Below are 26037 nucleotides of genomic sequence, written 5' to 3' on the forward strand. Positions count from 1 at the left end.
TCATGCATTTGTCAAGCTTTGGTCCAAGAATTGCCTTCCTAGTCCTGTATTCCCTGACAGTGGGGGAGGGGTGTGCATAGAGCCCTGTTTACCTCTTACAGCTAGTGGTGTGGATATTTCCCATGAGACCCCCTCCCTTGTGGAACGACCACACTGCCCTCAGGCTGAACTGAGATGGGGGGAAACCAAGTTCTGATGACATTCACTGAACCGTGAATTCAGCTGCGGCCCCTGGACTTTTTCAGTGATGAAGGTGGTATATTCCCTTTTTGCTTTGGCATTATGTTTTAAACATCTGTGAAAGAGAGTCCTAACTGGTCAGCTCTTCCTCAATACCACGTTATAATACAATAACAATATAGCCTCCAGTCATTCCTGCAAAAAAACAGAAACCCAACACACGTGTAAACTATTGAATTCACTCCACTTTATTCTGGGATGTATACTACAGAGAACACAACTCACAAAGATACCAGCGGACATAAAAAACTAAGGCCATTCTGTGAGTTATTTTTAAAACGTAGTGGTTTTGCACATGATCTTTTAAAAAATGAATTACCTAAACCAAGATTCTCTTCTGAAATAAGAATTTAAGGTCAGCACAAGACAACTTTAGGGCCATGTCTAATCTGAAGCTTATCATGTGACAAGAGCATTTCTGCAACATAAACAATAGCCCTGAGGCAACCGCTACCTCCACATAAAGCTCTCTTTCCCAGATGTCCTCACAAGGTAGTACTGACCACAGTGACCAGTGTTTTAGAAACCATTTTTCTCCCAGTGAATAGCAAAAAGAGACTTTTACCTAAGAGACACATTGCAGAATTCTTGGAACAAGAGAAAGAAAGGGACCCATAACTAAGGCACTGAAAGCACATTATTTATATAAAGAAATGTAAACAATTTAATACCAACAGGCTCCCTCCATTAGTCTCCGTTATAAAAGTGCACGAGGGCAGCGTGGTCAGGCCGAGCTTGAAGCCCGAGTGAGATGGGAACGTCTCCCCTCCCAGCGAGTTCAGTCGGCTGCTGATGGATGAGGTCTGACGTGGGGCTATGGACGTAACTAATTTCAAAGTGACTCAAGTGGAAGCTGGGATTTCTCCCCGTCTGTGTTTTAGTAGCCTAACAAACAAGGATTTTATTAAGAACTTTAAATTATGGGCTCTGACATTTATTTTTCTTTTAGTCTTTTACCATGTTCTTCTACTGAGTTTTACAATGACTGTGGCTTGTTTCATCAGAGGCCTGGTGGGAAAACTTGTGACCTAATCAGTGCCCTTCCTTGTAGGTTCCTATTTTAAGTATAATGGTTCATGTCCCATGTAAACCACACTTGCTTTATTTAAGTCTTGTCTGAATGGTAAAGATGTAACAAATGGACATGCAGCACTGTAAACATTTCTAACTCCACTGAGTCTCCTCTGGATGGACTGGTGAGAGTCCAGATGCTGCCAGACAGGCGGCTGCTGAGTCCAGAGCCAGACTGGGAGATGGGAAGGGGTCACAGCTGAGGCCAAGCACAGTACTGTAACTGCATTAACCTCTACCTGACCTATCAATTTTAGAGTCCAAATCATGGACAGTGTATTTCTTTAAATAAGAGAAGAAAAAGTTGTGTAGGAAAACACAAATGATTTCAATTTTAAAAGAAGCCTTATTGCAAACAAAACAAACAAAAAAAACCACACCAGAGACCAAAAAAGGCAACATTTTTCTTTTTGAAGTTATTTCTAATTCTTAGAAGTACAATGTCTCAGTTTCAGTGCTTATGAATTCAGGGTACTAAAAAAGAGTTTGCATTTTATCTTAAACATGTTTTTTACGATCAAAAGAAAACATGTTTTAGAAAGGAGGAGTTCCCCTTTTACAGGTTTCATGGGGTTCTAGAGGACTCGCCATTAAAGCCAGACCCTTGAGCAGTTGGAGGAAGGGCAGCCCGGCTACATTACAAACACCTGTGGAGTAGAAAACGCAGCGTTTCTCTCTGACCCAGGACAAATGCAATCCTGATTGTTAAACTATTTCTTATTTCCAAATATAACCAGAAGTCTGAGAGAGACCTAAATTAGAAACCTCTTTTATTAAAGGGGGGGGGGAAAGGTTAAAAAAATAACCACCTTAGAAACCAAGGAAGCTGGGTCTGGAGCAGATGTGCATAATAACTAATTAGTAGCCCCAGCAACTAATTAGTAGCCCCGGCAGGATTGAAAACAGCCTTGGGAGAGTAGTTAAATACAGGTTGGGCTCTGCAGCAGAGGCACTAGTTAGTTCTCTTCCAGTGAAGATGGTGCCAACATGGATGCTGCGGTGGCTTTCTGAAAGAAGAGTCTGCTGGGTAAGTCTAGCTCACAGCGTGCTTGCCTGTCACAGCGATGCCGGTTTCCACTGCCGGCGGAAATCACCGTCCAGCACAAAGGAGATGTAATTAAGGAGAAGGCACTCGTGACAAGAGTACACAAAGCTAGAAACAGTGTTTGAAGCTGGTTCAAGGCAGGAATACGCGGACAGGTTTTTTAACAGTAAAGACTTTTTTCGCGGGCCTCTCACTGTTGTGGCCTCTCCCGTTGCGGAGCACAGGCTCCGGACGCGCAGGCTCAGCGGCCATGGCTCACGGGCCCAGCCGCTCCGCGGCATGTGGGATCCTCCCAGACCGGGGCACGAACCCGTGTCCCCTGCATCGGCAGGCGGACTCCCAACCACTGCGCCACCAGGGAAACCCAGTAAAGACTTTCAATTGCCCCATATTTTCTGCTGCTCTGACCAGCATTCCCATTAGGACCAAAAAAAAAAACGTAGCTGCAGGGCCCCAGCGGAGTGGAAACAATGACCACACATTTCTTTTTTGCCTCAGAAGGAGATTGGTGCTGTTGACTTGCTGAATTTTCCATTGACTCCAAATAACAGGAATATTTAGGTGAACAATTGGTAAAATGTGGGCTTTACTAATGAAAGAGGAAACCTGGGACTAAAAAAGAGAGATCCCTCACTATCATTAAAAAAGGATTCACTTTTGTGTGACTTGGTTTTAAGAATAAAACTTGTCAAGGCTACAAGGATTGAATAATTTAGGTTAAACCATTACGGCCCTGTCTGCAAGTGCTGCTGTTGATTTAGTGGCAGAAGTTAGACACCCATGCACACGTAGAAAATACAATAACCTTCCTTTTTGTGGCAGGTTTTAAAGAAATATTTCAACCAAGACACAACTTCAAGTGTTTCTGATGGCAATAAGAACGTTCTTCTACGCTTTCCTTTAAAAGGTAAGTGACTTGATATATACCGTTTATAATGCAGAAAAGCTACACCTGCTAACAAGCTGTAAAGAAACCGGCACTAAACAAGGTTACACAGAAGTGAAGAACTAAACTGTATGAATTCTTGGTTTTAAAAATTCAAACTAAGGTTTCTGAGTGGAGAGCCTGTGGTTGCTCCCTGAGACTTGTCCAGCTCTTATTTCCCACGTGAGAAAAGGGCACCGGTGGTCTTGTGACGTCTAGGTCAGTGCACGGCTAAATGCCAAGATTTCATGAGTAATGAAGGGCTTCCTATTAAAATGTTTGTTCAGCTTAAGGACAAGGGGTTTCTGTTTTCTGGTCTTGAGGAAGGATGCAAGGGTTTGACTGGCATAGAAAGGAGTGCGGGGACAGGGCCGAGAGGGAGCCAGGAGGAAGGGCCCTCACCTCCACCGTCAGGTGCCAGCACTTGATCTGGGCCAGTGCCCAGGAGCCCCAGATCTGCCTCCTGTCTGGGGAGTTTGTTAGGAAGCAGGATTGGGCCTCTAAGAAGATCTGTGTGTACCTTGTCTGCTAACAGCCTGATGATTGTTTACTAATACTCTGGCCCAAGTTATTTCACAGCGATTGCTCCCTGCTACACAGTGTTGAAATTACATTCAGAGATATTAAAAAAAAAAAAAAAAATCGTGTGTGTAGCAATATTTTCCCACAAAACTAAGTGCAAAATATCTTTAACAAATAATGACGATAGTAAGAAATATTTGACATAGTCATGCAGAAAAGCATCTCGGTTTACAAAAGCTTATCCAAAATATCCCCTAGGCTTTTACACTGCGAACCTTACGATCTTACTCCTTTTTCTCTGCATTTAAATGTGGCTGTTTGTGTAAAAAACGGTAACATGCAAGTTCGATGATCTCCAGTCCACCAAATATTCTCTCCTGCAGCACGAAGATGACAATGATGATTATAAAATACCACCGAACAAGGCTGTACAGATAGATGAGCAGGCACACTGCAGGGCCGAACAGGGTCCAGTACAGTATGGAGAGCAATTTGACCACAAGGACCCTGAGCTCAGACTTGCAAGGTGGAATGACAGTCTGCCCCGTAAAGTAAAAATTCTTCTGCCCTTGATAGAAGGAGCGCAGCCTCTCCTCTTTCTCTTCCCACCGCTTGCGGCACCAGAGCTGGAGGTCCTCCTTGGATGTTGGGAGGGTGTCCACTGGGTATCGGTGGACGTGGAAGTGGATCTCCTTGGGAAAGTCCCCAAGGAGGAGGTGCCTCTCTGTCTGGGGAATGTTGTGAGGGTATGCCACCGTGATGTCATGGACGGCATCCAGGTTCTTACCTAGGTTTTGGAAAAGATAAAAATACAGATGGAGTAAAGATCAATTCAGACAGCAATGCTGATTCACAAAACCAGGACCAAGTGAACCAAGATGAACAAACACGGGCTGTAAACACTCGCGTTCCTATGCTGCTGGGTCAGCATTTACCAGTCATTTTTAGTCTTTTATCTGCTTGCTAATTACCACAAAGACCTTTAGAAAGAAATTACCCTCATTTGTAGAAACGGCAATCTGCCATTGCAGAACTAAACGAATAAGCACATTAAGTTAGATTTGAGATAGGAATTAGAGCACAGACAGCTCTTTTGCACCAGCAGGACTCACTGTTTTGAGACCTCCTATCAATAATAAATACACCCTCTCTCCAAATAAAAAACTTGCTCACCATTAACCCAATATTATCACGAAAGCTACTGGAATGAAAAACTCAGAATCAGACTTGATGAAGTGGTCAGACATGCATGAAAACTTCCATATGATTTTTTTATTTCTAGAAACATCAATGTGAAGTCTGAATAAGACCCTGACCCAGTGCTGCACCATCCTTAGAAATCTCATGATTTAGTTACTTTGGGGTTAAGTGTTGTCAGCAAAGTCATATGCCAGATGCTGGAGATAGAGAAGTGAATAAAATACGGTCCCTAACCTCACTGCAGAGCTCACAGCAGAATCAGGGGGACGGCAAGTGCAGTGCCCTAACAGGGGCCTGTGGAAATGGGGAGGGAGCTGGGGAAGCAGGAGAGCGATGGCAGGGTGAGCCTCCCAGCAGAGAACACTGGGGAGCTGAGGGCACTAAACACAGGCTGGAGGCATTCGGTTAAGGCCTCATTGTCAAACTTGAGAATTGGAACTCAAGTCTGTAGGTGACAGAGAAGCACCTTAAATGGTGGAGAACCACTTAAGGATTTTAAATAGAAAAGCGGCCAGAATTTGTTTCATTTTATCAGGGATTAGCTTGGGGGCAGTAATGAGAATAGTTTGGAGAGGACCAGGGGCAAGAGAGGCCGGAAAAGTAATTTGATTGGTCATTACAAGGCAAGAGATGAAGAGGAGGTAGGGACTAAAGTAAGTGACATGTCTAAAAAAATCACAAGGAAGAACTGACCTGACGGAATGCTCAACTGGAGAGGGTGGAATGAGCCCGAGGTTTGTTTCTGCTCCGGGTTCTTGAACGGACTGCGGTGGGGGGGTGGCAGTTTTGAGATTAAAAATGTGAGCAGAGTTGGATCTTTAAGGAATCAAGAGGATCACCTATGGAACCCTGTAACGAGGCCCAGGGAGGTTAAGATTTCTGCCCAAGGGCACACAGCATGTTGAGGCATAGTCTCTGAATGTTGCTTTCTTCCATATCGACTTATCTGCAGTGAGAGACTTTTGATGTGAAATTTGCAATCACAGAACCATATGAGGTACGCGAAATTAGTCTGTGGTGGCGGAAATCAGAACAGTAGTTGCCTGTGGGGGAGGGAACTGATTGGGAGGGAGCATGAGGTAATTTTCAGGGGGGCAGGGACTATATGTTGGGGGGCAGGACTATTCTATATCTTGATTAGGGTGTGGATTACATCAAATGGTACATTTAAGATCTGTGCATTTCACTCTGTTCAAATTTTACCTCAATATTAAGAACAGTAAAGATATGAAGCAACTTCCCCACCTTAGCTCACCATGTTTACCCTTACTACTGAACCATTACTGAACCTCTATAAACATATACTGTCCGTCTCCTCTACTCTGTGATTTACCTTAGAGAAAGGACCAGGTTTCAATCTGGTTTCATAACTGCGTTATAAAATACACAGCCCTTAATAAGAGCTATGTCATAAAAAAATGAGAATGCCTATATCAACAAGGTTTAGGTTCAAAACCAGAGGGACAGTCCTTTAGGGACCCTGTGCACTGTTGACATGGGAGTAGAGGAGGCAGTGCAAGGCTGGTAGAGGCAACTCCACTGCACTTGCGTCTGAAGTCCAAGAAGAGAGACTAGGCCCAAGCCATTCGGCTCCAGAGGAGGGAACTTGGTCCTGTGGTTAGAAGCCACAGGGAAAAGCTTTTTCACAGCTGTCAAGAGGTGATGTGTTCACCATCTGAGAAAAGACTGGTTGACCATGGCCTGGTGTGCTGTAGCAGGAATTTACGTGCTAGAAGGTGGGCCATCTGATCAAGCATCCAAAGACCAACTCTTTCACTGCTACACTGAGTGTGATATATCCACTAAGAAGGTAATATAATGTGTCTTACCTATTAACTCACCTGCATTAAAAACTGAGCAGCCTTTTGTCAATTTAGCATCAATCACGACTACCCTGCTCCATCACAGATGAAACTTTTCCTTGACAAGTGAGTTTGATATTTTAGTGCTCCCTCCACCTGCAGACCTCAGAGCCTGTTTCTTTATGCCCACCAACCAGAGACACAATCCTTGTTCTAGCTGTCTTACCTCCACTTCATCCACCCTTTCCCCACTGTCTCTCTCAATGAGGGAAAAGACATGTCTTCACCTCTTGTCACATGTTATGCCACCTGGCTTCTGATTCAGAACTGAGTTCACATTTACTTTCAAAACTCCTCTGTGAGAGGGCGGACAGCAGAAGCAAGAAGAACTACAATTCTGCAGCCTGTGGAAGGAAAACCACATTCACAGAAAGACAGACAAAATGAAAAGGCAGAGTACTTTGTACCAGATGAAGGAACAAGACAAAACCCCAGAAAAACAACCAAATGAAGTAGAGATAGGCAACATTCCAGAAAAAGAATTCAGAATAATGATAGTGAAGATGATCCAGGACCTCGGAAAAAGAATGATCCAGGACCTTGGAGGCAAAGATTGAGAAGATGCAAGAAATGTTTAACAAAGACCTAGAAGAATTAAAGAACAAACAAACAGAGATGAACAATACAATAACTGAAATGAAAACTACACTAGAAGGAATCAATAGCAGAATAACTGAGGCAGAAGAATGGATAAGTGACCCAGAAGACAGAATGGTGGAATTCACTGCTGTGGAACAGAATAAAGAAAAAAGAATGAAAAGAAGTGAAGACAGCCTAAGAGACCTCTGGGACAACATTAAACACAACCTTCGCATTAGAGGGGTCACAGAAGGAGAAGAAAAAGAGAAAGGGCCTGAGAAAATATTTGAAGAGATTATAGTTGAAAACTTCCCTAACGTGGGAAATGAAATAGCCACAGTCCAGGAAGCACAGAGAGTCCCATACAGGATAAATCCAAGGAGAAACATGCCAAGACACATATTAATCAAACTATCAAAAATTAAATACAAAGAAAAAATATTAAAAGCAGCAAGGGAAAAACAACAAATAACACACAAGGGAATCCCCATAAGGTTAACAGCTGATTTCTCAGCAGAAACCCTACAAGCCAAAAGGGAGTGGCACGACATATTTAAAGTGATGAAAGGGAAGAACCTACAACCAAGATTACTCCACCTGGCAAGGATCTCATTCAGATTTAATGGAGAAATCAAAAACTTTACAGACAAGAAAAAGCTAAGAGAATTCAGCACCACCAAACCAGGTCTACAACAAATGCTAAAGGAACTTCTCTAAGTGGGAAACACAAGAGAAGAAAAGGACCTACAAAAAAGAACCCATAACAATTAAGAAAATGGTAATAGGAACATACATGTTGATAATTACCTTAAACGTGAATGGATTAAATGCTCCAACCAAAAGACACAGGCTCGCTGAATGGATACAAAAACAAGACCCATATATATGCTGTCTACAAGAGACCCACTTCAGACTTAGGGACACAAACAGACTGAAAGTGAGGGGATGGAAAAAGATATTCCATGCAAATGGAAATCAAAAGGAAGCTGGAGTAGCAATGCACATATCAGATAAAATAGACCTTAAAATAAAGAGTGTTACATGAAACAAGGAATGATCAAGGGATCAATCCAAGGAGAAGATATAACAATTATAAATACATTTGCACCCAACAAAGGAGCACCTCAATACATAAGGCAACTGCTAACAGCTATAAAAGAGGAAATCGACTAACACAATAATAGTGGGGGACTTTAACACCTCACTTACACCAATGGACGGATCATCCAAACAGAAAATTAATAAGGAAACACAAACTTTAAATGGCACAATAGGCCAGATAGATTTAATTGATATTTATAGGGCATTCCATCCAAAAACAGCAGATCACGCTTTCTTCTCAAGTGCACACAGAATATTCTCCAGGATAGATCACATCTTGAGTCACAAATCAAGCCTCAGTAAATTTAAGAAAATTAAAATCATATCAAGCATCTTTTCTGACCACAATGCTATGAGATTAGAAATCAGTTACAAGGAAAAAAACATAAAATACACAAACACATGGAGGCTGAACAATACGTTACTAAGTAACCAAGAGATCACTGAAGAAATCAAAGAGGAAATCAAAAAATACCTAGAGACAAATTACAACGAAAACACGATGATCCAAAACCTATGGGATACAGCAAAAGCAGTTCTAAGAGGGAAGTTTATAGCAATACAAGCCGACCTCAAGAAACAAGAAAAATCTCAAATGATCCAAACTTACACCTAAAGGAACCAGAGAAAGAAGAACAAACAAAACCCAAAGTTAGTAGGAAAGAAAGAATAAAGATCAGAGCAGAAATAAATTAAACAGAAACGAAGGAAATAATAGCAAAGATCAATAAAACTAAAAGCTGGTTCTTTGAGAAGATAAACAAAATTGATAAACCTTTAGCCAGACCCATGAAGAAAAAGAGGGAGAGGACTCAATGGAATTTGAAATGAAAAAGGAGACGTTACAACAGACACTGCAGGAATAAAAAGCATCCTAAGAGACTACTACAAGCAACTCTATGCCAATAAAATGGACAACCTGGAAGAAATGGACAAATTCTTAGAAAGGTATAACCTTCCAAGACTGAACCAGGAAGAAACAGAAAATATGAACAGACCAATCAGAAGCACTGAAATTGAAACTGATCAAAAATCCTCCAACAAACAAAAGTCCAGGACCAGACAGCTTCACAGGCGAATTCTGTCGAACATTTAGAGAAGAGGTAACACCCATCCTTCTCAAACTCTTATAAAAAACTGCAGAGGAAGGAACACTCCCAAACGCATTCTATGAGGCCACCATCACCCTGATACCAAAACCAGACAAAGATACTACAAAAAAGGAAAATTACAGACCAATATCACTGATGAATATAGATGCAAAAATCTTCAACAAAATACTAGCAAGCAGAATCCAACAACACATTAAAAAGATCATACACTATGATCAAGTGGGATTTATCCCAGGGATGCAAGGATTCTTCAGTATACGCAGATCAATCAATGTGATACACCATATTAACAAAGTGAAGAATAAAAACCATATGATCAACTCAATAGATGGAGAAAAAGCTTTTGACAAAATTCAACACCCATTTATGATAAAAACTCTCCAGAGAGTGGGCAGAGAGGGAACCTATCTCAACATAATAAAGGCCATATACGACAAACCCACAACAAACATCATTCTCAATGGTGAAAAACTGAAAGCACTTCCTCCAAGATCAGGAACAAGACAAGAATGTCCACTCTTGCCACTATTATTCAACATAGTTTTGGAAGTCCTAGCCATGGCAATCAGAGAAGAAAAAGAAATAAAGGGAATACAAATTGGAAAAGAAGAAGTAAAACTGTCACTGTTTACAGATGACATGATTCTCTACACAGAGAATCCTAAAGATGCCACCAGTAAACTACTAGAGCTAATCACTGAATTTGGTAAAGTTGCAGGATACAAAATTCACAGAAATCTCTTGCATTCCTCTTCACTAACAACGGAAGATCAGATAGAGAAATCAAGGAAACAGTCCCATTTACCACTGCAACAAACAGAATAAAATAACTAGGAATAAACCTTCCTAAGGAGGAAAAGACACGGATGACAGAAATCAAAGATGACACAAACAGATGGAGAGATATATCACGTTCTTGGATTGGAAGAATCAATATTGTGAAAAGGTCTATACCACCCAAAGCAATCTACAGATTCAGTGCAATCCCTATCAAATTACCAGTGGCATGTTTTTAAAGAACTAGAACAAAAAATCTTAAAATTTGTATGGAGACATAAAAGATCCCTGAATAGCCAAATCAGTCTTGAGCTGGAAGAATCAGACTCCCTGACTTCAGACTATACTACAAAGCTACAGCAATCAAGATAATATGGTATTGGCACAATAACAGAAATATAAATCAGTGGAACAGGATAGAAAGCCCAGAGATAAACCCACACACCTATGGTCACCTAATCTATGACAAAGGAGGCAAGGATATACAATGGAGAAAAGACAGTCTCTTCAATAAGTGGTGCTGGGAAAACTGGACAGCTACGTGTAAAAGAATGAAATTAGAACACTCCCTAACACCATACACAAAAATAAACTCAAAATGGATTAGAGATCTAAATGTAAGACCGGACACTATAAGACTCTTAGAGGAAAACATAGGAAGAACACTCTTTGACATAAATCACAGTAAGATCTTTTTTGATCCACCTCCTCAAGTAATGGAAATAAAAACAGAAATAAACAAATGGGACCTAATGAAACTTCAAAGCTTTTGCAAAGCCAAGGAAACTACAAACAAGGTGAAAAGACAACCCTCAGAATGGGAGAAAATATCTGTAAACGAATCAATGGACAAAGGATTAATCTCCAAAATATACAAGCAGCTCATGCAGCTCAATGTTAAAAAAAAAAAAACCTAATCCAAAAATGGGCAGAAGACTTAAATAGACATTTCTCCAAAGAAGACATACAGATGGCCAAGAAGCACATGAAAAGCTGCTCAACATCACTATTAGAGAAATGAAAATCAAAACTACAGTGAGGTATCATCTCACACCAGTTAAAATGGGCATCATCAGAAAATCTACAAACAACAAATGCTGGAGAGGGTGTGGAGAAAAGGGAACCCTCCTGCACTGTTGGTGGGAATGTAAACTGATACAGCCACTATGGAGAAGAGTATGGAGGTTCCTTAAAAAACTAAAAATAGAATTACCATATGACCCAGCAATCCCACTACTGGGCATATACCCAGAGAAAATCATAATTCAAAAAGACACATGCACCCCAGTGTTCATTGCAGCACTATTTACAATAGCCAGGTCATGGAAGGAACCTAAATGCCCATCGTCAGATGAATGGATAAAGAAGATGTGGTACATATATACAATGGAATATTACTCAGCCATAAAAAGGAATGAAACTGGGGCATTTGGAGAGCCGTGGATGGACCTGAGACTGTCATACAGAGTGAAGTAAGTCAGAAAGAGAAAAACAAATATCGTATATTAATGCATATATGTGGAATGTAGAAAAATGGTACAGATGAACTGGTTTGTAGGGCAGAAATAGAAACACAGATAGAGAACACGTATGGACACCAAGGGGAGAAAGCGGTGGGGTGGTGGTGGGATGAATTGGGAGATTGGGATTGACATGTATACACGGATGTGTATAAAATGGATGACTAATAAGAACCTGCTGTATAAAAAAATAAAGTAAAATTCAAAACAAAAAAGTATCAGCCATAGAGATGATAAAAAACAACAAAAAACCCCAACAACTCCTCTGCAGTCAGCATTTCTGCCTCCGCCTTCTGCCCAGCCCTTCTCCTCAGTCAGGGTTACAGGCCCATCAGCCTCAGTGGTCCACAGCCTGGAACTCTCTCCTTCCCCACGCAAACCCCACCATCTTGTTACTCAGTCACTCTACACCAGTTCCCGCAGCTCACCTGTCCCAGCCTTCTCCTCTAGGCGGTTCTTAATGCTTATCAAGCAAATACAGCCATGTATCATTACAAACTGGTAGCAAAGTGGTATATATTCTACTAGTAAGAAGCTAAACTGCCCCTTTCTGCATTCTTCTTGACAACCTGTAGTGGTAGCGGTGTATGTCTACATGCACACGTGTCTGTTCAATATAGAAATGGCAAGTTTTGAGACAGATGGTACCACTGACAGAAATGTTTTGTGAAAAAATTCTAGATTCCCTGCAGTACAGAGCATGAGGGCTGTGAAAGCAGACTGCCTGGGTTCAAATCCTAGCTCTGCCTCTTAGTAAATGAATGAATGAATCTCTCTGTGACTTACTTAGTTCCTGTATCTAAAAACCACCTCCCAGGGCTGTTGCAAGGGTAAATAATATATGTAAAAAGACAAAACGAGATCTGATACATAGTAAGCGCTACTGCATCATAATGTTAGCATGTTAGGCTCTAACCTAACTTCAGCTTCTGTTAGTCCACAGATGACGGCATGGTTAGTGGGGGAAATACTGCATTCAAGTATCTTCTTTATACCACTATCCAGGGCACTCCTCTCTTGGGCCCTGAAGATGCCAATTATGGACCTCATGTCTTCTACTCAAGGCATATATTCAAATTATTATTTCACAAAATGGCCAAGAACATTGCTCTGCCTCAAATATTTCAGGTTCTTTCCCTGAAATATTTTATCTCAATTTTCTTCAAAGACCAGCTCAAATTCTGAGGGTTCTAAGCAGAGTTTTCTTTACATATTCAGGCCAAGTGGTCTTGCCCTCTATGAGTGCTTAAGGCATATGTGCTGCTGTGCTCTTTTGGGCAGTTACCTGCCATCCTGCACTACAGTACTAGAAGCTCACAGGAACCCACAGTGTCCCAGGGAAACATAAAAATCTAAGGGGCAGGACCGTGTCTTTGCCTCTTTAGAACCTTAGTACCTGACATAATGTCCTGCACTTACAGAGGTTCCAGAAATGCTTATTTAACCCATATCTATAGACCACCTATCTTCTCATCTAAAAATAGGGAAGGAATTATAATTCCTTCTGCATGAGGCTCTTATAACAATTTTGTGAACTAATGTACACAAGGCTCTTTGCATAGGACTGGCACATGGAAAAGTTCTTAAATGTGAGCATGTGCTACAACTTCTATATTCAGTTAATGAGACTGACCTGCTCTAGTGGATTTTTTTCAACTTGGTTCTGTGAATTCTTGGTTCTGAAAGAATTACAGCCATCTTCGGTGGGGCTGTTGGGTGTTACCTTACAGAAAGGCAGTGTTCCCAAAGTTTCTAATAAGCTGCTTGCTTGGAATTTAGAGCTCTGGAATGATGGACTTCAACATAATTAAAACACTATCTGTATTATAAACAAGAGCAACATCGTAACATTAGAAGCTAAAAAAGACAGTAAGGTGAAAAAGTGAGAACTGGGAAGAAGGAGAAGAAAAGACAGGTTGTATCTTTTCACTCCTTTCCTGGAGCTGGGTCTTCAAGCATCACAGACTCAGAAAGGCATTAGGGCCAGAGCAAGAGAGGCGGAAATGGAGAGAGGCTTTTATACCTGGCAGTGTCTTGACAATTTTTAAACTTTATAGTTAGTAAATGTCTCCAGACAGCACAAAGCCACATACAACTCTTGACTGCTGAGAAAAGAGCTTACTTTTCAAACCATCGTATCAAGATCTCTTGGCCCTGGGGCCTCTAGCCCAGGGGAACCCTTACTACCAGACAAGTTAGCTTCCTCCCAGAAGGTAGCAGGCCAGGGGTTGGCAGGCTTGCAGAACTTGGTTCATATGTAAGTGACAATAATGAAAGGGATACTCAGAAGTTGAGATGTGCCTCTATTTCATTTACTAATTTATAATAGCTAAAATAATGCATAATGGATTAAGAAAAGATAAGTTCCTGCAATTACAAAGGAGTTAAACTATCTTTAAATTTTCTGGTATGAAAACAACAGACTTTTCAGTATGCAAATCAACTTGGGTACGTGATTACTAGTAGAGCCCTACTCACCAGGAATGGAGGAGGGCCAAGTCTTTACACATTTGTATGTTTAAAATGAAAGAACGGAGTGAAGAAATCCCCGTTTGCCCAGATTCAATTATATAATTCAGTGGCAGAATAATAGAAATGTAAGCTTTTTTGTTTCTTTTTAATCCAAAGTGATCTTTAATGGAGCTGATAACAATTGAAATGTCTTTTCTTTCCCCTTCCATAATCAAATGTATGCAGAATATACAAAAATATAGTTTGTATATCATTTTAATGCCTGCTTTAAAAAAAATTACAAATAAGTTTATTTTCTATTAGAGCTAGATCCATAAATCTAACTACGTGTATTAGATTTTTTTTTTTTTTTTTTTTTTTTTTTTTTTTTTTGCGGTATGCAGGCCTCTCACTGCTGTGGCCTCTCCCGTTGCGGAGCACAGGCTCCAGATGCGCAGGCCCAGCGGCCATGGCTCACGGGCCCAGCCGCTCCGCGGCATGTGGGATCCTCCCGGACCGGGGCACGGACCCGTGTCCCCTGCATCGGCAGGCGGACTCTCAACCACTGTGCCACCAGGGAAGCCCTATTAGATAGTTTTTGATAAAGCAGCTTGTGATCTAAGATGTATGTGTGTTAAAAGAAAATGCTGAAGCCTATGGTTTTGTGCACTATTTTTCAGATTAATTAAAAAAAACCCAATGGAATAAAAGTTGGAGTTAATAACTAAAAAGTCATTCACTGTGCCACTTTGACACTGACATGTAATAGTACATGGCTAATAATAAGCATGACAAATTGGCACTAGTCAGTACACTTTGAAGAACAGCTTTGAGTGGACAGATTTGGATATATTTAGATGAAAAATACCAATAAAGAAGACACTTTCAGTTTCAAAATAATAGGGCATGCATGAATCACCTAAAATCAACTGGTATTAAGGCTCAAACAGTACCATTTTCTTTGTTAGAGAAAACACTACTGTTTCCTACTAGGGACATTATTCATCTTTCCTTCTGTACAAGTTGGATGCATATGGAACAAAAGGTGGAGTCAGGTGGCTTCCAGCTCTGCCTCTTATCAGCTCTATGGCTTGCCAAGTTCACTAGAAGCCTCATCTGTAAATGTAGATGATAACAGTAGCGACTCTCATAGGGTTTTGTGAAGATCAGTTGGAAACAGGACTGCAGGATGCTTAGAGAAGTGCCTGGCAGGTGGTACGTGCTCAGACTCTCATTGTGATTGTTCTTCCTCCAGGTGGGAGGATCACCTACAGCACCTGAAGAGAGGTTCGGTTTAGGCTGCTACCCTTTACCTTCCTTTCTCTAGATTTCCTCTTCCTTGGGAGAGAGACAAGTCTGTTGTAGTGACACTGAGTTCTGCTGTCTAAAATGCAGTCCACTCCTCCCCCACGGTATAGAAGCAAAGCTGTTTAGGGGATTGACCTTGGCTCTAGGGGTAGGTCCCAATTCATCTCCTGATACATATTCTTCTCCATCCCTACTAACTCATTCCTTAGACATTTTGAGCTCAGCATAGATATTAAATCCTCTGAGGGTATTCAGAATTAGAAACTGATGATTTGTGCTCTAGGATCATTGGTCTCTTGTCCCATATTGTTGTTGCTGTTGTTTTTTTAATAAGTCAAAGTTAGTGCCTACTCTTTTTCTAAGAGAGAACCATCCTGCGCTTAAAAAGCAAATTTCAGCTGAAAGGTGAAACTAAAAATGGTATCCTTGTGAACAATCTTGCTTATCCAACCTGACTTCAGGTCTTACACATTAATTTTAGGGACATATATTTTCACTTCCTATCCTAAATCTATTGAACTTTTGTGTTTCCATGTGTAAACGCATGAATCTTTTCAGTTACGAATCTCTCTTCGGATGGGCATTGGTTCTCTGGATCTTCAAAACAAGTTTTATTTTCTAGGTAGAGTGGAAACCTGTTGACATTTTCCATAATTCGACAGTACTGGTGCATTATTAGAACATCAAAGGCAAGATGTGAATAACAATACAGCACTTGCTGAGGCCAGATACACACATATACACACGTGTATATAAAACATGCTCTTTGAAAAAAGATATATAAACTTTCAAAAATAAGATCATACCGTATACACTGTTTTATAACTTTGTTCATGCATTTCCCATCCATGCCATTAAAGATTTTCTAATATGTCACTTTATAGATGTATAATATCTGATTTTATATATATATTAAAAATTACTTTGTTTTCAGGTATTTAAGTTGTTTTCACATAAACAATATTTAAATATCTATCAATATTTAAATAGATACCTTTGTAATTAATGATAAGGATTTCCTAGGATAAATTCCAATAAGTTAAATTGCTGGATGAAAGAACATGAATACTTTAACAGGCTTTTTGCTACCTGTGGGAAACTGACCCCTGCAAAGGTCAATTTAATAAACACGCAAGAAATGTATGGTGGTACTTTCTTCTTCACACTTTTACTAATGCTTGGGATTGCTATTTTTAGAAAGTTGCCAAAGTATGTCATTTTTGTTTTAATTTGTATGTCTTTGATTAGATAAAACAAGTTCACTGGATATACACTGGGACTATTCCTACCTGTTTTGGAAATTCAGTTAGTTGTCATCTTACGGATTTGTAAGACCTCTTTATATTGTACATGCTTTAAATCTTTTACACTAATTTTGGTCATCAGGATACTAGTGTTTCCCTGGCCACCAGTGAGTTTATTTTGTTGGATTTGCTGCTCTGTGAATGCAGCTCCACATCCTTTATCTAGTTCCTATGGGCTGTTTCTCTCTTTCTAGTCAACTTGCAAAGCTCCTTCTTTATCATGGATTGTTAATACTCTGTATTCTTTGTTGCAAATTTCTTTTTTTTTTTGGCGGTACGCGGGCCTCTCACTGTTGTGGCCTCTTCCGTTGCGGAGCACAGGCTCCGGATGCGCAGGCCCAGCGGCCATGGCTCACGGGCCCAGCCGCTCCGCGGCATGTGGGATCCTCCCGGACCGGGACATGAACCCGTGTCCCCTGCATCGGCAGGCGGACTCTCAACCACTGCGCCACCAGGGAAGCCCTGTTGCAAATTTTTATAAATCCACTATCGCCTTTATTTATGGCATCTATCCAATACTCATGTGTGCATGCATGTGCGTGTCTATGTCTATACAATTCATTTCTTTTTCGGTTACAGCTTTTGGATTCCTGTTTTTGTCTTCCCTGCCCCTAGACTGTATGTATATTTTATGTTTTTCTACAAGATGAGAAACATTTTTCATTTAATTTTATAATCTAGCTTTACTTTCTTTCGAGACATTCATTTTTCTAGCATCCTTTATTAAATAACTCCTTTTCTCCCCACTGTTTTGAAATACCAACTTGGTCATATATTACATTCTCAAACATATAGATATCCAGTCTCCCTTCTCTCTTCTGCTCCATTAATCTGTGTTTATTCCTGCTTCCCTTAGTGACTTAATATCGAATAAGGCAAGTCTGGCTGTTTTCTTTTTCACACGATATTGGGCTCCTGCTGGCACCGATTTTGCAATATACATTTAAGAGTATTTAACTTAATTCTAACACACAAAAACACCCCCCTCTCGACTTATCCCAAAATTGCATTTGCGTGATATTTACATTATACTTTTGAAAGAACTGACACTTTTATATTGTCTTTTCAAGAAAAAAGTATGAGTTTCCATGTGCTCAAATCTTATTTTCTCTTCCAATAAGACTTCAGTTTTCTTCACATAACTTCTGTGGCTTTCTTTGAAAATTTATTCCTAAATAATTTCATAATTTTTTTCATTATGGTGAATGGAATATGTGTTCCTACTTCTGCTTTTAGGCAATCACTGCTTAGAATAGAGAAAATCAGTTGTTGTGTATTTATCTCATATGTAGCCATACTAACAAATTTTAAGTCTACTTGATTTTTTGACTGGACTCTTTTTGACTTTCTAGATTTTCTATCAGCAGCAAAAACGCAGCTTTATGTTGAATTTTCTCATCTTTATGGTCTTTTCTTAGTGCTTTCACTAGCATTTGCTTAATAATAAAAAGCATAGTTCTGACTTTAACCAAAATGTGGGTTTTAATGCTTCAGCATATGAGATACTATTGAGTTTTGGTAGCAGAGTATTATATTTAAATAGTTAACTTCTGTTTTGTTCTAATTTTTATTAGGAGTGCCTTAAGTTTATCAAATCTCTTTTCAGCATCTATGGATAGGATCAAATATATATGTATTTTTTTAAAAAAAGAAAATACTGGTCGAACATCTGTATGAACTAAAGTAGTAGCTAAATATTAAAAGGAAAAATATTAGAAATGCAAAGAGAAATTGAAAAATAATAAAATTACAGTGTAGGCTTCAGTATCTTTCATAATAGGACAACTCCAGTAGATAAAAATTAATTAAATAAAGGAATTGAAACTACTGATAAGTTTGATTTAATAGACTTATACAAACCCATATGTCCCTCAGAAATATTTTAAAAGGGGTAGGATCCCTGGAACACTTTGATGTTTGATCATTCACTTGGTGGCAAGAGGATTAAAACACATTTTATAAAAACTTACATTTTATAAGTTACATTCTCACATCAAGATCCCATAAAAATAAACAACAAAATATAATAACTAAAAGTGTTCTGGGATGTTAACTCTGGGATGGAAGATGAAATCAAAAGAAACATCATGAACTACTTAAAAAAGAATGAAAAAGAGAATCAGTGGGATACAGTAAAGGCTGTACTCAATAATAAATGCTTCATTATTAAAGAGGAAAAATAGGGCTTCCCTGGTGGCGCAGTGGTTGAGTGTCCGCCTGCCAGTGCAGGGGACACGGGTTCGTGCCCCGGTCCGGGAAGATCCCACATGCCGTGGAGCGGCTAGGCCCGTGAGCCATGGCCGCTGAGCCTGTGCGTCCGGAGCCTGTGCTCCGCAACGGGAGAGGCCACAACAGTGAGAGGCCCGCGTACTGCAAAAAAAAAAAATTATTTCCAAGATAAATTACTTATCTTGGAAATTGGAAAAAAGACAAAGAAAAGAAAAAGAATCCAAAGGGAAAAAGGAAGAGAAAATTACTAAAGATAAAAAGCAACAATTAATGAAACAAAAGTAAGAAATAGTGAAAGAATAAACAAATGCAAAAGCTAGTTATTTGACGAGATGAATAAAATATTAAACTCTATGAAGATGATTAAGGGAAAAAGAGCATACATGTTTAAGATCACAGCAAACGAAACAGAATCACAAATATGGAAGAGATTAAAAGCATTACGAAAACGTGAATCTACACGTGATGATATACACAAACCACAGCAGGAGATCCATGTGTATATGTACTATATATTATACTTCAGATTTGCTTGGTGAAAATGTGTTCACTTCAAAAATCATAAAATATCATTATTCACTCTATTTTCAACAGAAATGCAAGCTATTGTTGCTGTGTAATAAGGACAAAGAGCACAGGTGCTAATTTTATAGGCAGCCCAACATAGCTCATGCACCTTGTCTCCTCAGCTCCCGGGATTTTAGTGCAGAATTTACAAAGCAAACATAGCAATGAATAAAATAACACAATATGCTATGAAGGGAAAGGGACAAAGAGTTCTAGTTCCAAATTGTTTTCACTCCCAGGACCTACTAAGCGTAACTGCCACTTACAATGGCGCATCTGTAGATTGTGTCATTGATGACACACAGACTTATTTTGCCTGTTCTTTCAAAAATTCATACTTTGTTTTCATTACTCTTTAAAAGACAAAGATGTGCTAAAATGATGTTTAGAGAAGACATTCAAAATTCAATGTAAAAAAACAAGAGCAATGACAAAATATAATTTATGTTACTGCTGGATTCAACAAATTTGTTTAGATGTTCCAAAACCCATGGACATGAATCAATACTGGATTAAAAGATTAGAAGTGTCCGCATATGCATACTCTGCTAATTTGCTGGTGTTTGAATTAAATGAGATTGGAGACAGCACATTATTATAGTCTCTGTGCTTTGAGGTTAGGATTGAAGATGACTAATGATGCACTTGGACACTGCCATGTACTGAATGCCTACTAAGTGCCAGGCATTATTAATTCAACAAGTTCTCTATGGAGCAGGTACTGGCTGTAGTACCAAAATCTGCAGGCATTTGGGGTACACTGGTGGACAAAAGGAAGATCCCTCCCTTGTGGAGTTTATCAGGACAGTTACTTTTAGATATGTAACCACCCTTGTGGTGCTATCCCTCTTTTGCAGTTGTGGAAACTGAGGCACAAGGAAGTTGTCACTTGCTGAAGATCACAGTTAGTTAGCCACTTGTGTCTAACGACTACAAAGCCTTTCCACTATGCTGCTCTACCTTCTAAGAGCTGCACATTAAGGAGTCAGACTGACCTGGTTTGTACCCAGAGTCTTATTAGCCACGTGACCTTGAACAAGTCACTTAACCTCCCTGGGCCTTAGGCTCTTTATCTGCAATCTGGGAATAGTGTTTCCCTTGGAGGGCTAAAAGAAACAAAAGGTATCTGTCAGCCAGGCTGTAAAGGCAGTCTGCTGTACTTAGTAAGGGCGTCAATTCTATGCAAATGAAAGATCTTGGTGTTTTTCAAGTTTCTTTCCATCTTGCACTGTGTTATTTTCATCTTTTAAGTATATCATGCACATATTCTGATTAACAGAGTTTTGCTATAGTTTATACAAAGTATAAATGATTAAATCTTGTATAAATTTCTGTTATATACTCCTGGGATAAAGCTTGATTGACTGATCCACCAAACCACAAGCTAGGCCCTACCGTCCACTACGCGGCAGCTATCTAAACCAGAGTGTAATGTCTTAGAATCTTGTAAATCTAAAAACTTTATGGTGAATGGGCTTCCCTGGTGGCGCAGTGGTTGAGAGTCCGCCTGCCGATGCAGGGGACACAGGTTCGTGCCCCGGTCCGGGAAGATCCCACATGCCGCGGAGCGGCTGGGCCCGTGAGCCATGGCCGCTGAGCCTGCGCTCTGCAACGGGAGAGGCCACAACAGTGAGAGGCCCGCGTACCGCAAAAAAACCCAAAACAAAACAATTTATGGTAATAAAAATACAGCTTAAACTAGTAAAAAGTATGCCCCCAAACCAAAGCCTAACATTTACTTTATAGCTTTATTTTGTACGTGATTCTGCATATAACACAGAGAGAGTTCTCTGCAATTTCATCCTTGTCTCCTTTGAGAGGGAAAGGTAATTTGGCTGAGGATGGGGTATTATTAATGGGTGGAGGGCAAGTTGCTGTCTTCAAGAGTAAGTAGAAGATAGAGTAGAAGTGAGGGTGTCTGAGTGCAGGTGACAGTTTTGTCCTTCCCGTGGCCCTGGGCTCTGCATCAGGAGCCACATGAGTCAGTCTCAAGATGGCTGTCAAACTGCCTTAGGCTTGCGCCACACCTCCTGGCTAGCCTTCTCCTTGGATGACCCAAGAATTACCTTGCTTTCAGTCACTCAGAAGTCAGAATTCCCACTCAGTAAACTGACCTCAGCCTGATGGGATTGAGGATCTTACTACAACAAGGTTTTCTTCATCAACCAGGACTGAGTCAACCATGGCTGCACACCTTGTACAGTAGGGCCTTATTAATCCAAAAGACCCTCTGGTCGATGGAAGGCATGTGGGGAGATATTTCTGAGCAGGATTATGTGTGTTCTGAAGGCTGTGTTTCTATTTTTTCCCTCTGCCACTATCTGCTCATACTCTGTTCCCCCAAATGACCAAATTAAATATTCTACCAGGGAACATACTTTATGGCTTCTGTACTCTTTAGTAAAAATAGTCGTAATTCATTCTTCCTTATCTTCTTACGTTGTTTTAATGAATCCTGTAAGGTAAAGTACAAAGTGCAGCAGCAGTGGTGCTAGTAAAGAAAATGGGTCAGCACAGGAAATATTCAAAACTTCCAATCAACAGTGAATTCTCAGTGCAGGTCTTCACTTCACTTCTGTGAAAGGTCCACTACTGGGAAGAGGGATAATTTAATGGGACTGTGACTTCTTTTCTACTGAAAGGATAAAGAATCAGACTATGTGGAGCTCAACTGAAGGACAAACGTCTCAGGTTCTTCCAAGATGGAAAAGGAACAGTAGGCTCTATTCTTACAGCATTCAGAGTATCTTTTGAAGTTTAAAATAAAATAAGAAAAAGAAAATGGACTTTATGTAATTCAGAAAGATGTGTTTCAAAGAACAGAGCAGGCGTACTGATAACATCATATACCATTTTGATACTTCTGACCGAAAGAGGTTACACTTTCCTGCTTTTTCTTTTAGTACTTTCTTTTTCCTTCCTTCCTTCCTCCCTCCCCCTTTTCTTTCTCTTTTCCTTGCTTCCCTCCCTCCCTTCCACTTTTTTTTTTTTTTTTTTTTTACTATTTGTGGATAAAGCTCAAAGACAGACACTAACATTACACCAAACTGGAAACTAATCCAAATACTCTCAACCTTTGTAAATGATCAGAATACCATACAGGTGGCCATCTACATTTATAGCCTTACTTTTTATAGTCATTTATAGACTTCTTAAATTCCTGGATTTAAAAAGTTCTGGCCTGCTGTATGTTCCAGGCAAAAAACTCATTTTCTTGCATCCTGAGGAGTCTAGAATCAACTGCTGATGCAAGAGACGGAATGTTTTATGTAACACTGTTCTGTGTATTTTATTTCTTAGACAGGATCAAAGATTCTTCTAAATATTTCCCAAACATCAACCAGAAATTCTTCAGTGCTGACAAACTTCTCAAAACAACACTCCCCAAAGCATCAATAGAGACTGGGGGGGTGGGGGTAGAGGAAGATATTAAGGTGAGTTCATTTTCTAGTAAACTTTGTCAAGTTTCATCAGAAAGCAGAGGTCAGTGCTGATGATCTAGCCCAACAGTTTAGTAAACAACTGCTACATCTGAGCCGCAGAGAGGAGGAATCAGGATGGGACCACTGCAGTGAATAAAGTATCCAAGAGCAGATGATTTCTTTGCAGATAGTCATTAGGAGATAGGGAGTAGAGAGAGAAAAGTGCTTCTAGCCAGGGATCACTTCCTATGACTCGGCATAAAAACAGAGTCACTTGAGTAATAACTGGAGTTTGTTTAAATTCAGAAACATAAGCAGAGTTAACATCTGGATGAATAGCTACCTAACCTGAAATTTAAGCTGGCAGAATAACAATTAATTAGAGAAGTAAGTAAGTATATGTAGTGGGTTGAATAGTGTCTTCCCCAAAATTTACATCCACCAAAACTTCAGAATATGACCTTATTCAGAAAGGGTCCTTTTTTTTTTTTTTTTTTTTAGCGTCTTTATTGGAATATAATTTCTTTACAATGGTGTGTTAGTTTCTGCTTCATAACAAAGTGAATCAGCTATACATATACATATATCCCAATATCTCTCCCTTCTTGCGTCTCCCTCCCTCCCACCCTCCCTATCCCACCCCTCTAGGTGGTCACGAAGCACCGAGCTGATCTCCTTGTGCCATGCAGCTGCTTCCCACTAGCTATCGGTTTTACATTTGGTAGTGTATATATGTCGATGCCACTCTCTCACTTTGTCCCAGCTTACCCTCCCCGTGTCCTTAAGTCCATTCTCTAATAGGTCTGCGTCTTCATTCCTCTCCTGCCCCTAGGTTCTTCATGACGATTTTGTTTTTTTTTCTTTAGATTCCATATATATGTGTTAGCATATAGTATTTTTCTCTTTCTGACTTACTTCATTCTGTATGACAGACTCTAGGTCCATCCACCTCACTACAAATAACTCAATTTTTTTTCTTTTTATGGCTGAGTAATATTCCATTGTATATATGTGCCACATCTTCTTTATCCTCGGAAGGGGTCCTTGAAGATGTAATTAAGGTTAAGGATTGAGATGAGATCATAGTGGATTAATGTGGGCCTTAAATCCAATGGGAATGTCCTTATAAGATAGAAAAGGGGATCATGTAAAGATACTAGGGAAGAGTTATGTAACCTCAAGCTAAGGAATGCCAGGAGGTAACTAGCTGGCAGAGGCAAGGAAGGATTCTCCCTTAGAACTCTGGGAGAGGGTGTGGCCCTGCCAGTACCTTTGATTTCAGACTTCTGGCCACCAAAACTATGAGATAATAAACTTTTTTTCTTAAAGCCATCAAATTTGTGATTTTTTTTTAAACATCTTTATTGGAGTATAGTTGCTTTACAATGGTGTGTTAGTTTCTGCTGTATAACAAAGTGAATCAGCTATATATATACATATATCCCCATATCTCCTCCCTCTTGCATCTCCCTCCCACCCTCCCTATCCCACCCCTCTAGATGGACACAAAGCACCAACCTGATCTCCCTGTGCTATGTGGCTGCTTCCCACTAGCTACCTGTTTTACATTTGATAGTATATATAAGTCCATGCCACTCTCTCACTTCATCCCAGCTTACCCTTCCCATCTCCCTGTGTCCTCAAGTCCATTCTCTATGTCTGCGTCTTTATTCCTGTCCTACCCCTAGGTTCTTCAGGACCATTTTATTTTTAATTTTTATTATCATTTTAGATTCCATATATATATGTTAGCATTACAGTATTTGTTTTTCTCTTTTTGACTTATTTCACTCTGTATGACAGTCTCTAGGTCCATCCACCTCACTACAAATAACTCAATTTCGTTTCTTTTTATGGCTGAGTAATATTCCACTGTATATATGTTACACATCTTCTTTATCCATTCATCTGTTGATGGACACTTAGGTTGCTTCTGTGTCCTGGCTATTGTAAATAGTGCTGCAGTGAACATTGTGGTGTATGTCTCTTTTTGAATTATGGTTTTCTCAGGGTATATGCCCAGTAGTGGGATTGCTAGGTTGTATGGTAGTTCTATTTTTAGTTTTTTAAGGAACCTCCATACTGTTCTCCATAGTGGCTGTATCAATTTACATTCCCACCAACAGTGCAAGAGGGTTCCCTTTTCTCCACACCCTCTCCAGCATTTATTGTTTGTAGATTTTTTGATGATGGCCATTCTGACTGGTGTGGGGTGATACCTCATTGTAGTTTTGATTTGCATTTCTCTAATGATTGGTGATGTTGAGCATCCTTTCATGTGTTTGTTGGCAATCTGTATATTTTCTTTGGGGAAATGTCTATTTAGGTCTTCTGCCCATTTTTGGATTGGGCTGTTTGTTTTTTTTGATATTGAGCTACATGAGCTGCTTATAAATTTGGAGATTAATCCTTTGTCAGTTGCTTCATTTGAAAATACTTTCTCCCATTCTGAGGGTTGTCTTTTGGTCTTGTTTATGGTTTCCTTTGCTGTGCAAAAGATTTTAAGTTTCATTAGGTCCCATTGTTTATTTTTGTTTTTATTTCCATTTCTCTAGGAGGTGGGTCAAAAAGGACCTTGCTGTGATTTATGTCATACAGTGTTCTGCCTACGTTTTCCTCTATGAGTTTTATACTGCCTGGCCAAACATTTAGGTCTTTAATCCATTTTGAGTTTATATTTGTGCATGGTGTTAGGGAATGTTCTAATTTCATTCTTTAGCATGGAGCTGTCCACTTTTCCCAGCACCACTTATTGAAGAGGCTGTCTTTTCTCCACTGTATATTCTTGCCTCCTTATCAAAG

The 26037-nt window shown here is 39.9% G+C and overlaps 1 protein-coding gene across 5 annotated transcripts in view; it reads right to left on the reverse strand.

Moving 5' to 3' along the window:
- Nucleotides 1-405: 405 nt before the first annotated feature.
- The window catches only part of LCLAT1 (lysocardiolipin acyltransferase 1), a 193002-nt gene continuing 167370 nt past the window's right edge, over nt 406-26037 (reverse strand). For all 5 annotated transcript variants that reach the window (XM_067703344.1, XM_067703341.1, XM_067703340.1 and 2 more), the window contains one exon: nt 406-4590. In XM_067703344.1, coding sequence (XP_067559445.1) covers nt 4088-4590 — 503 coding nt within the window. In that variant the 3' untranslated portion in view covers nt 406-4087. The remainder of the gene's footprint in view (nt 4591-26037) is intronic.

The sequence above is a fragment of the Pseudorca crassidens genome, chromosome 14, assembly GCF_039906515.1.
Source record: "Pseudorca crassidens isolate mPseCra1 chromosome 14, mPseCra1.hap1, whole genome shotgun sequence".
Lineage (NCBI taxonomy): Eukaryota > Metazoa > Chordata > Mammalia > Artiodactyla > Delphinidae > Pseudorca > Pseudorca crassidens.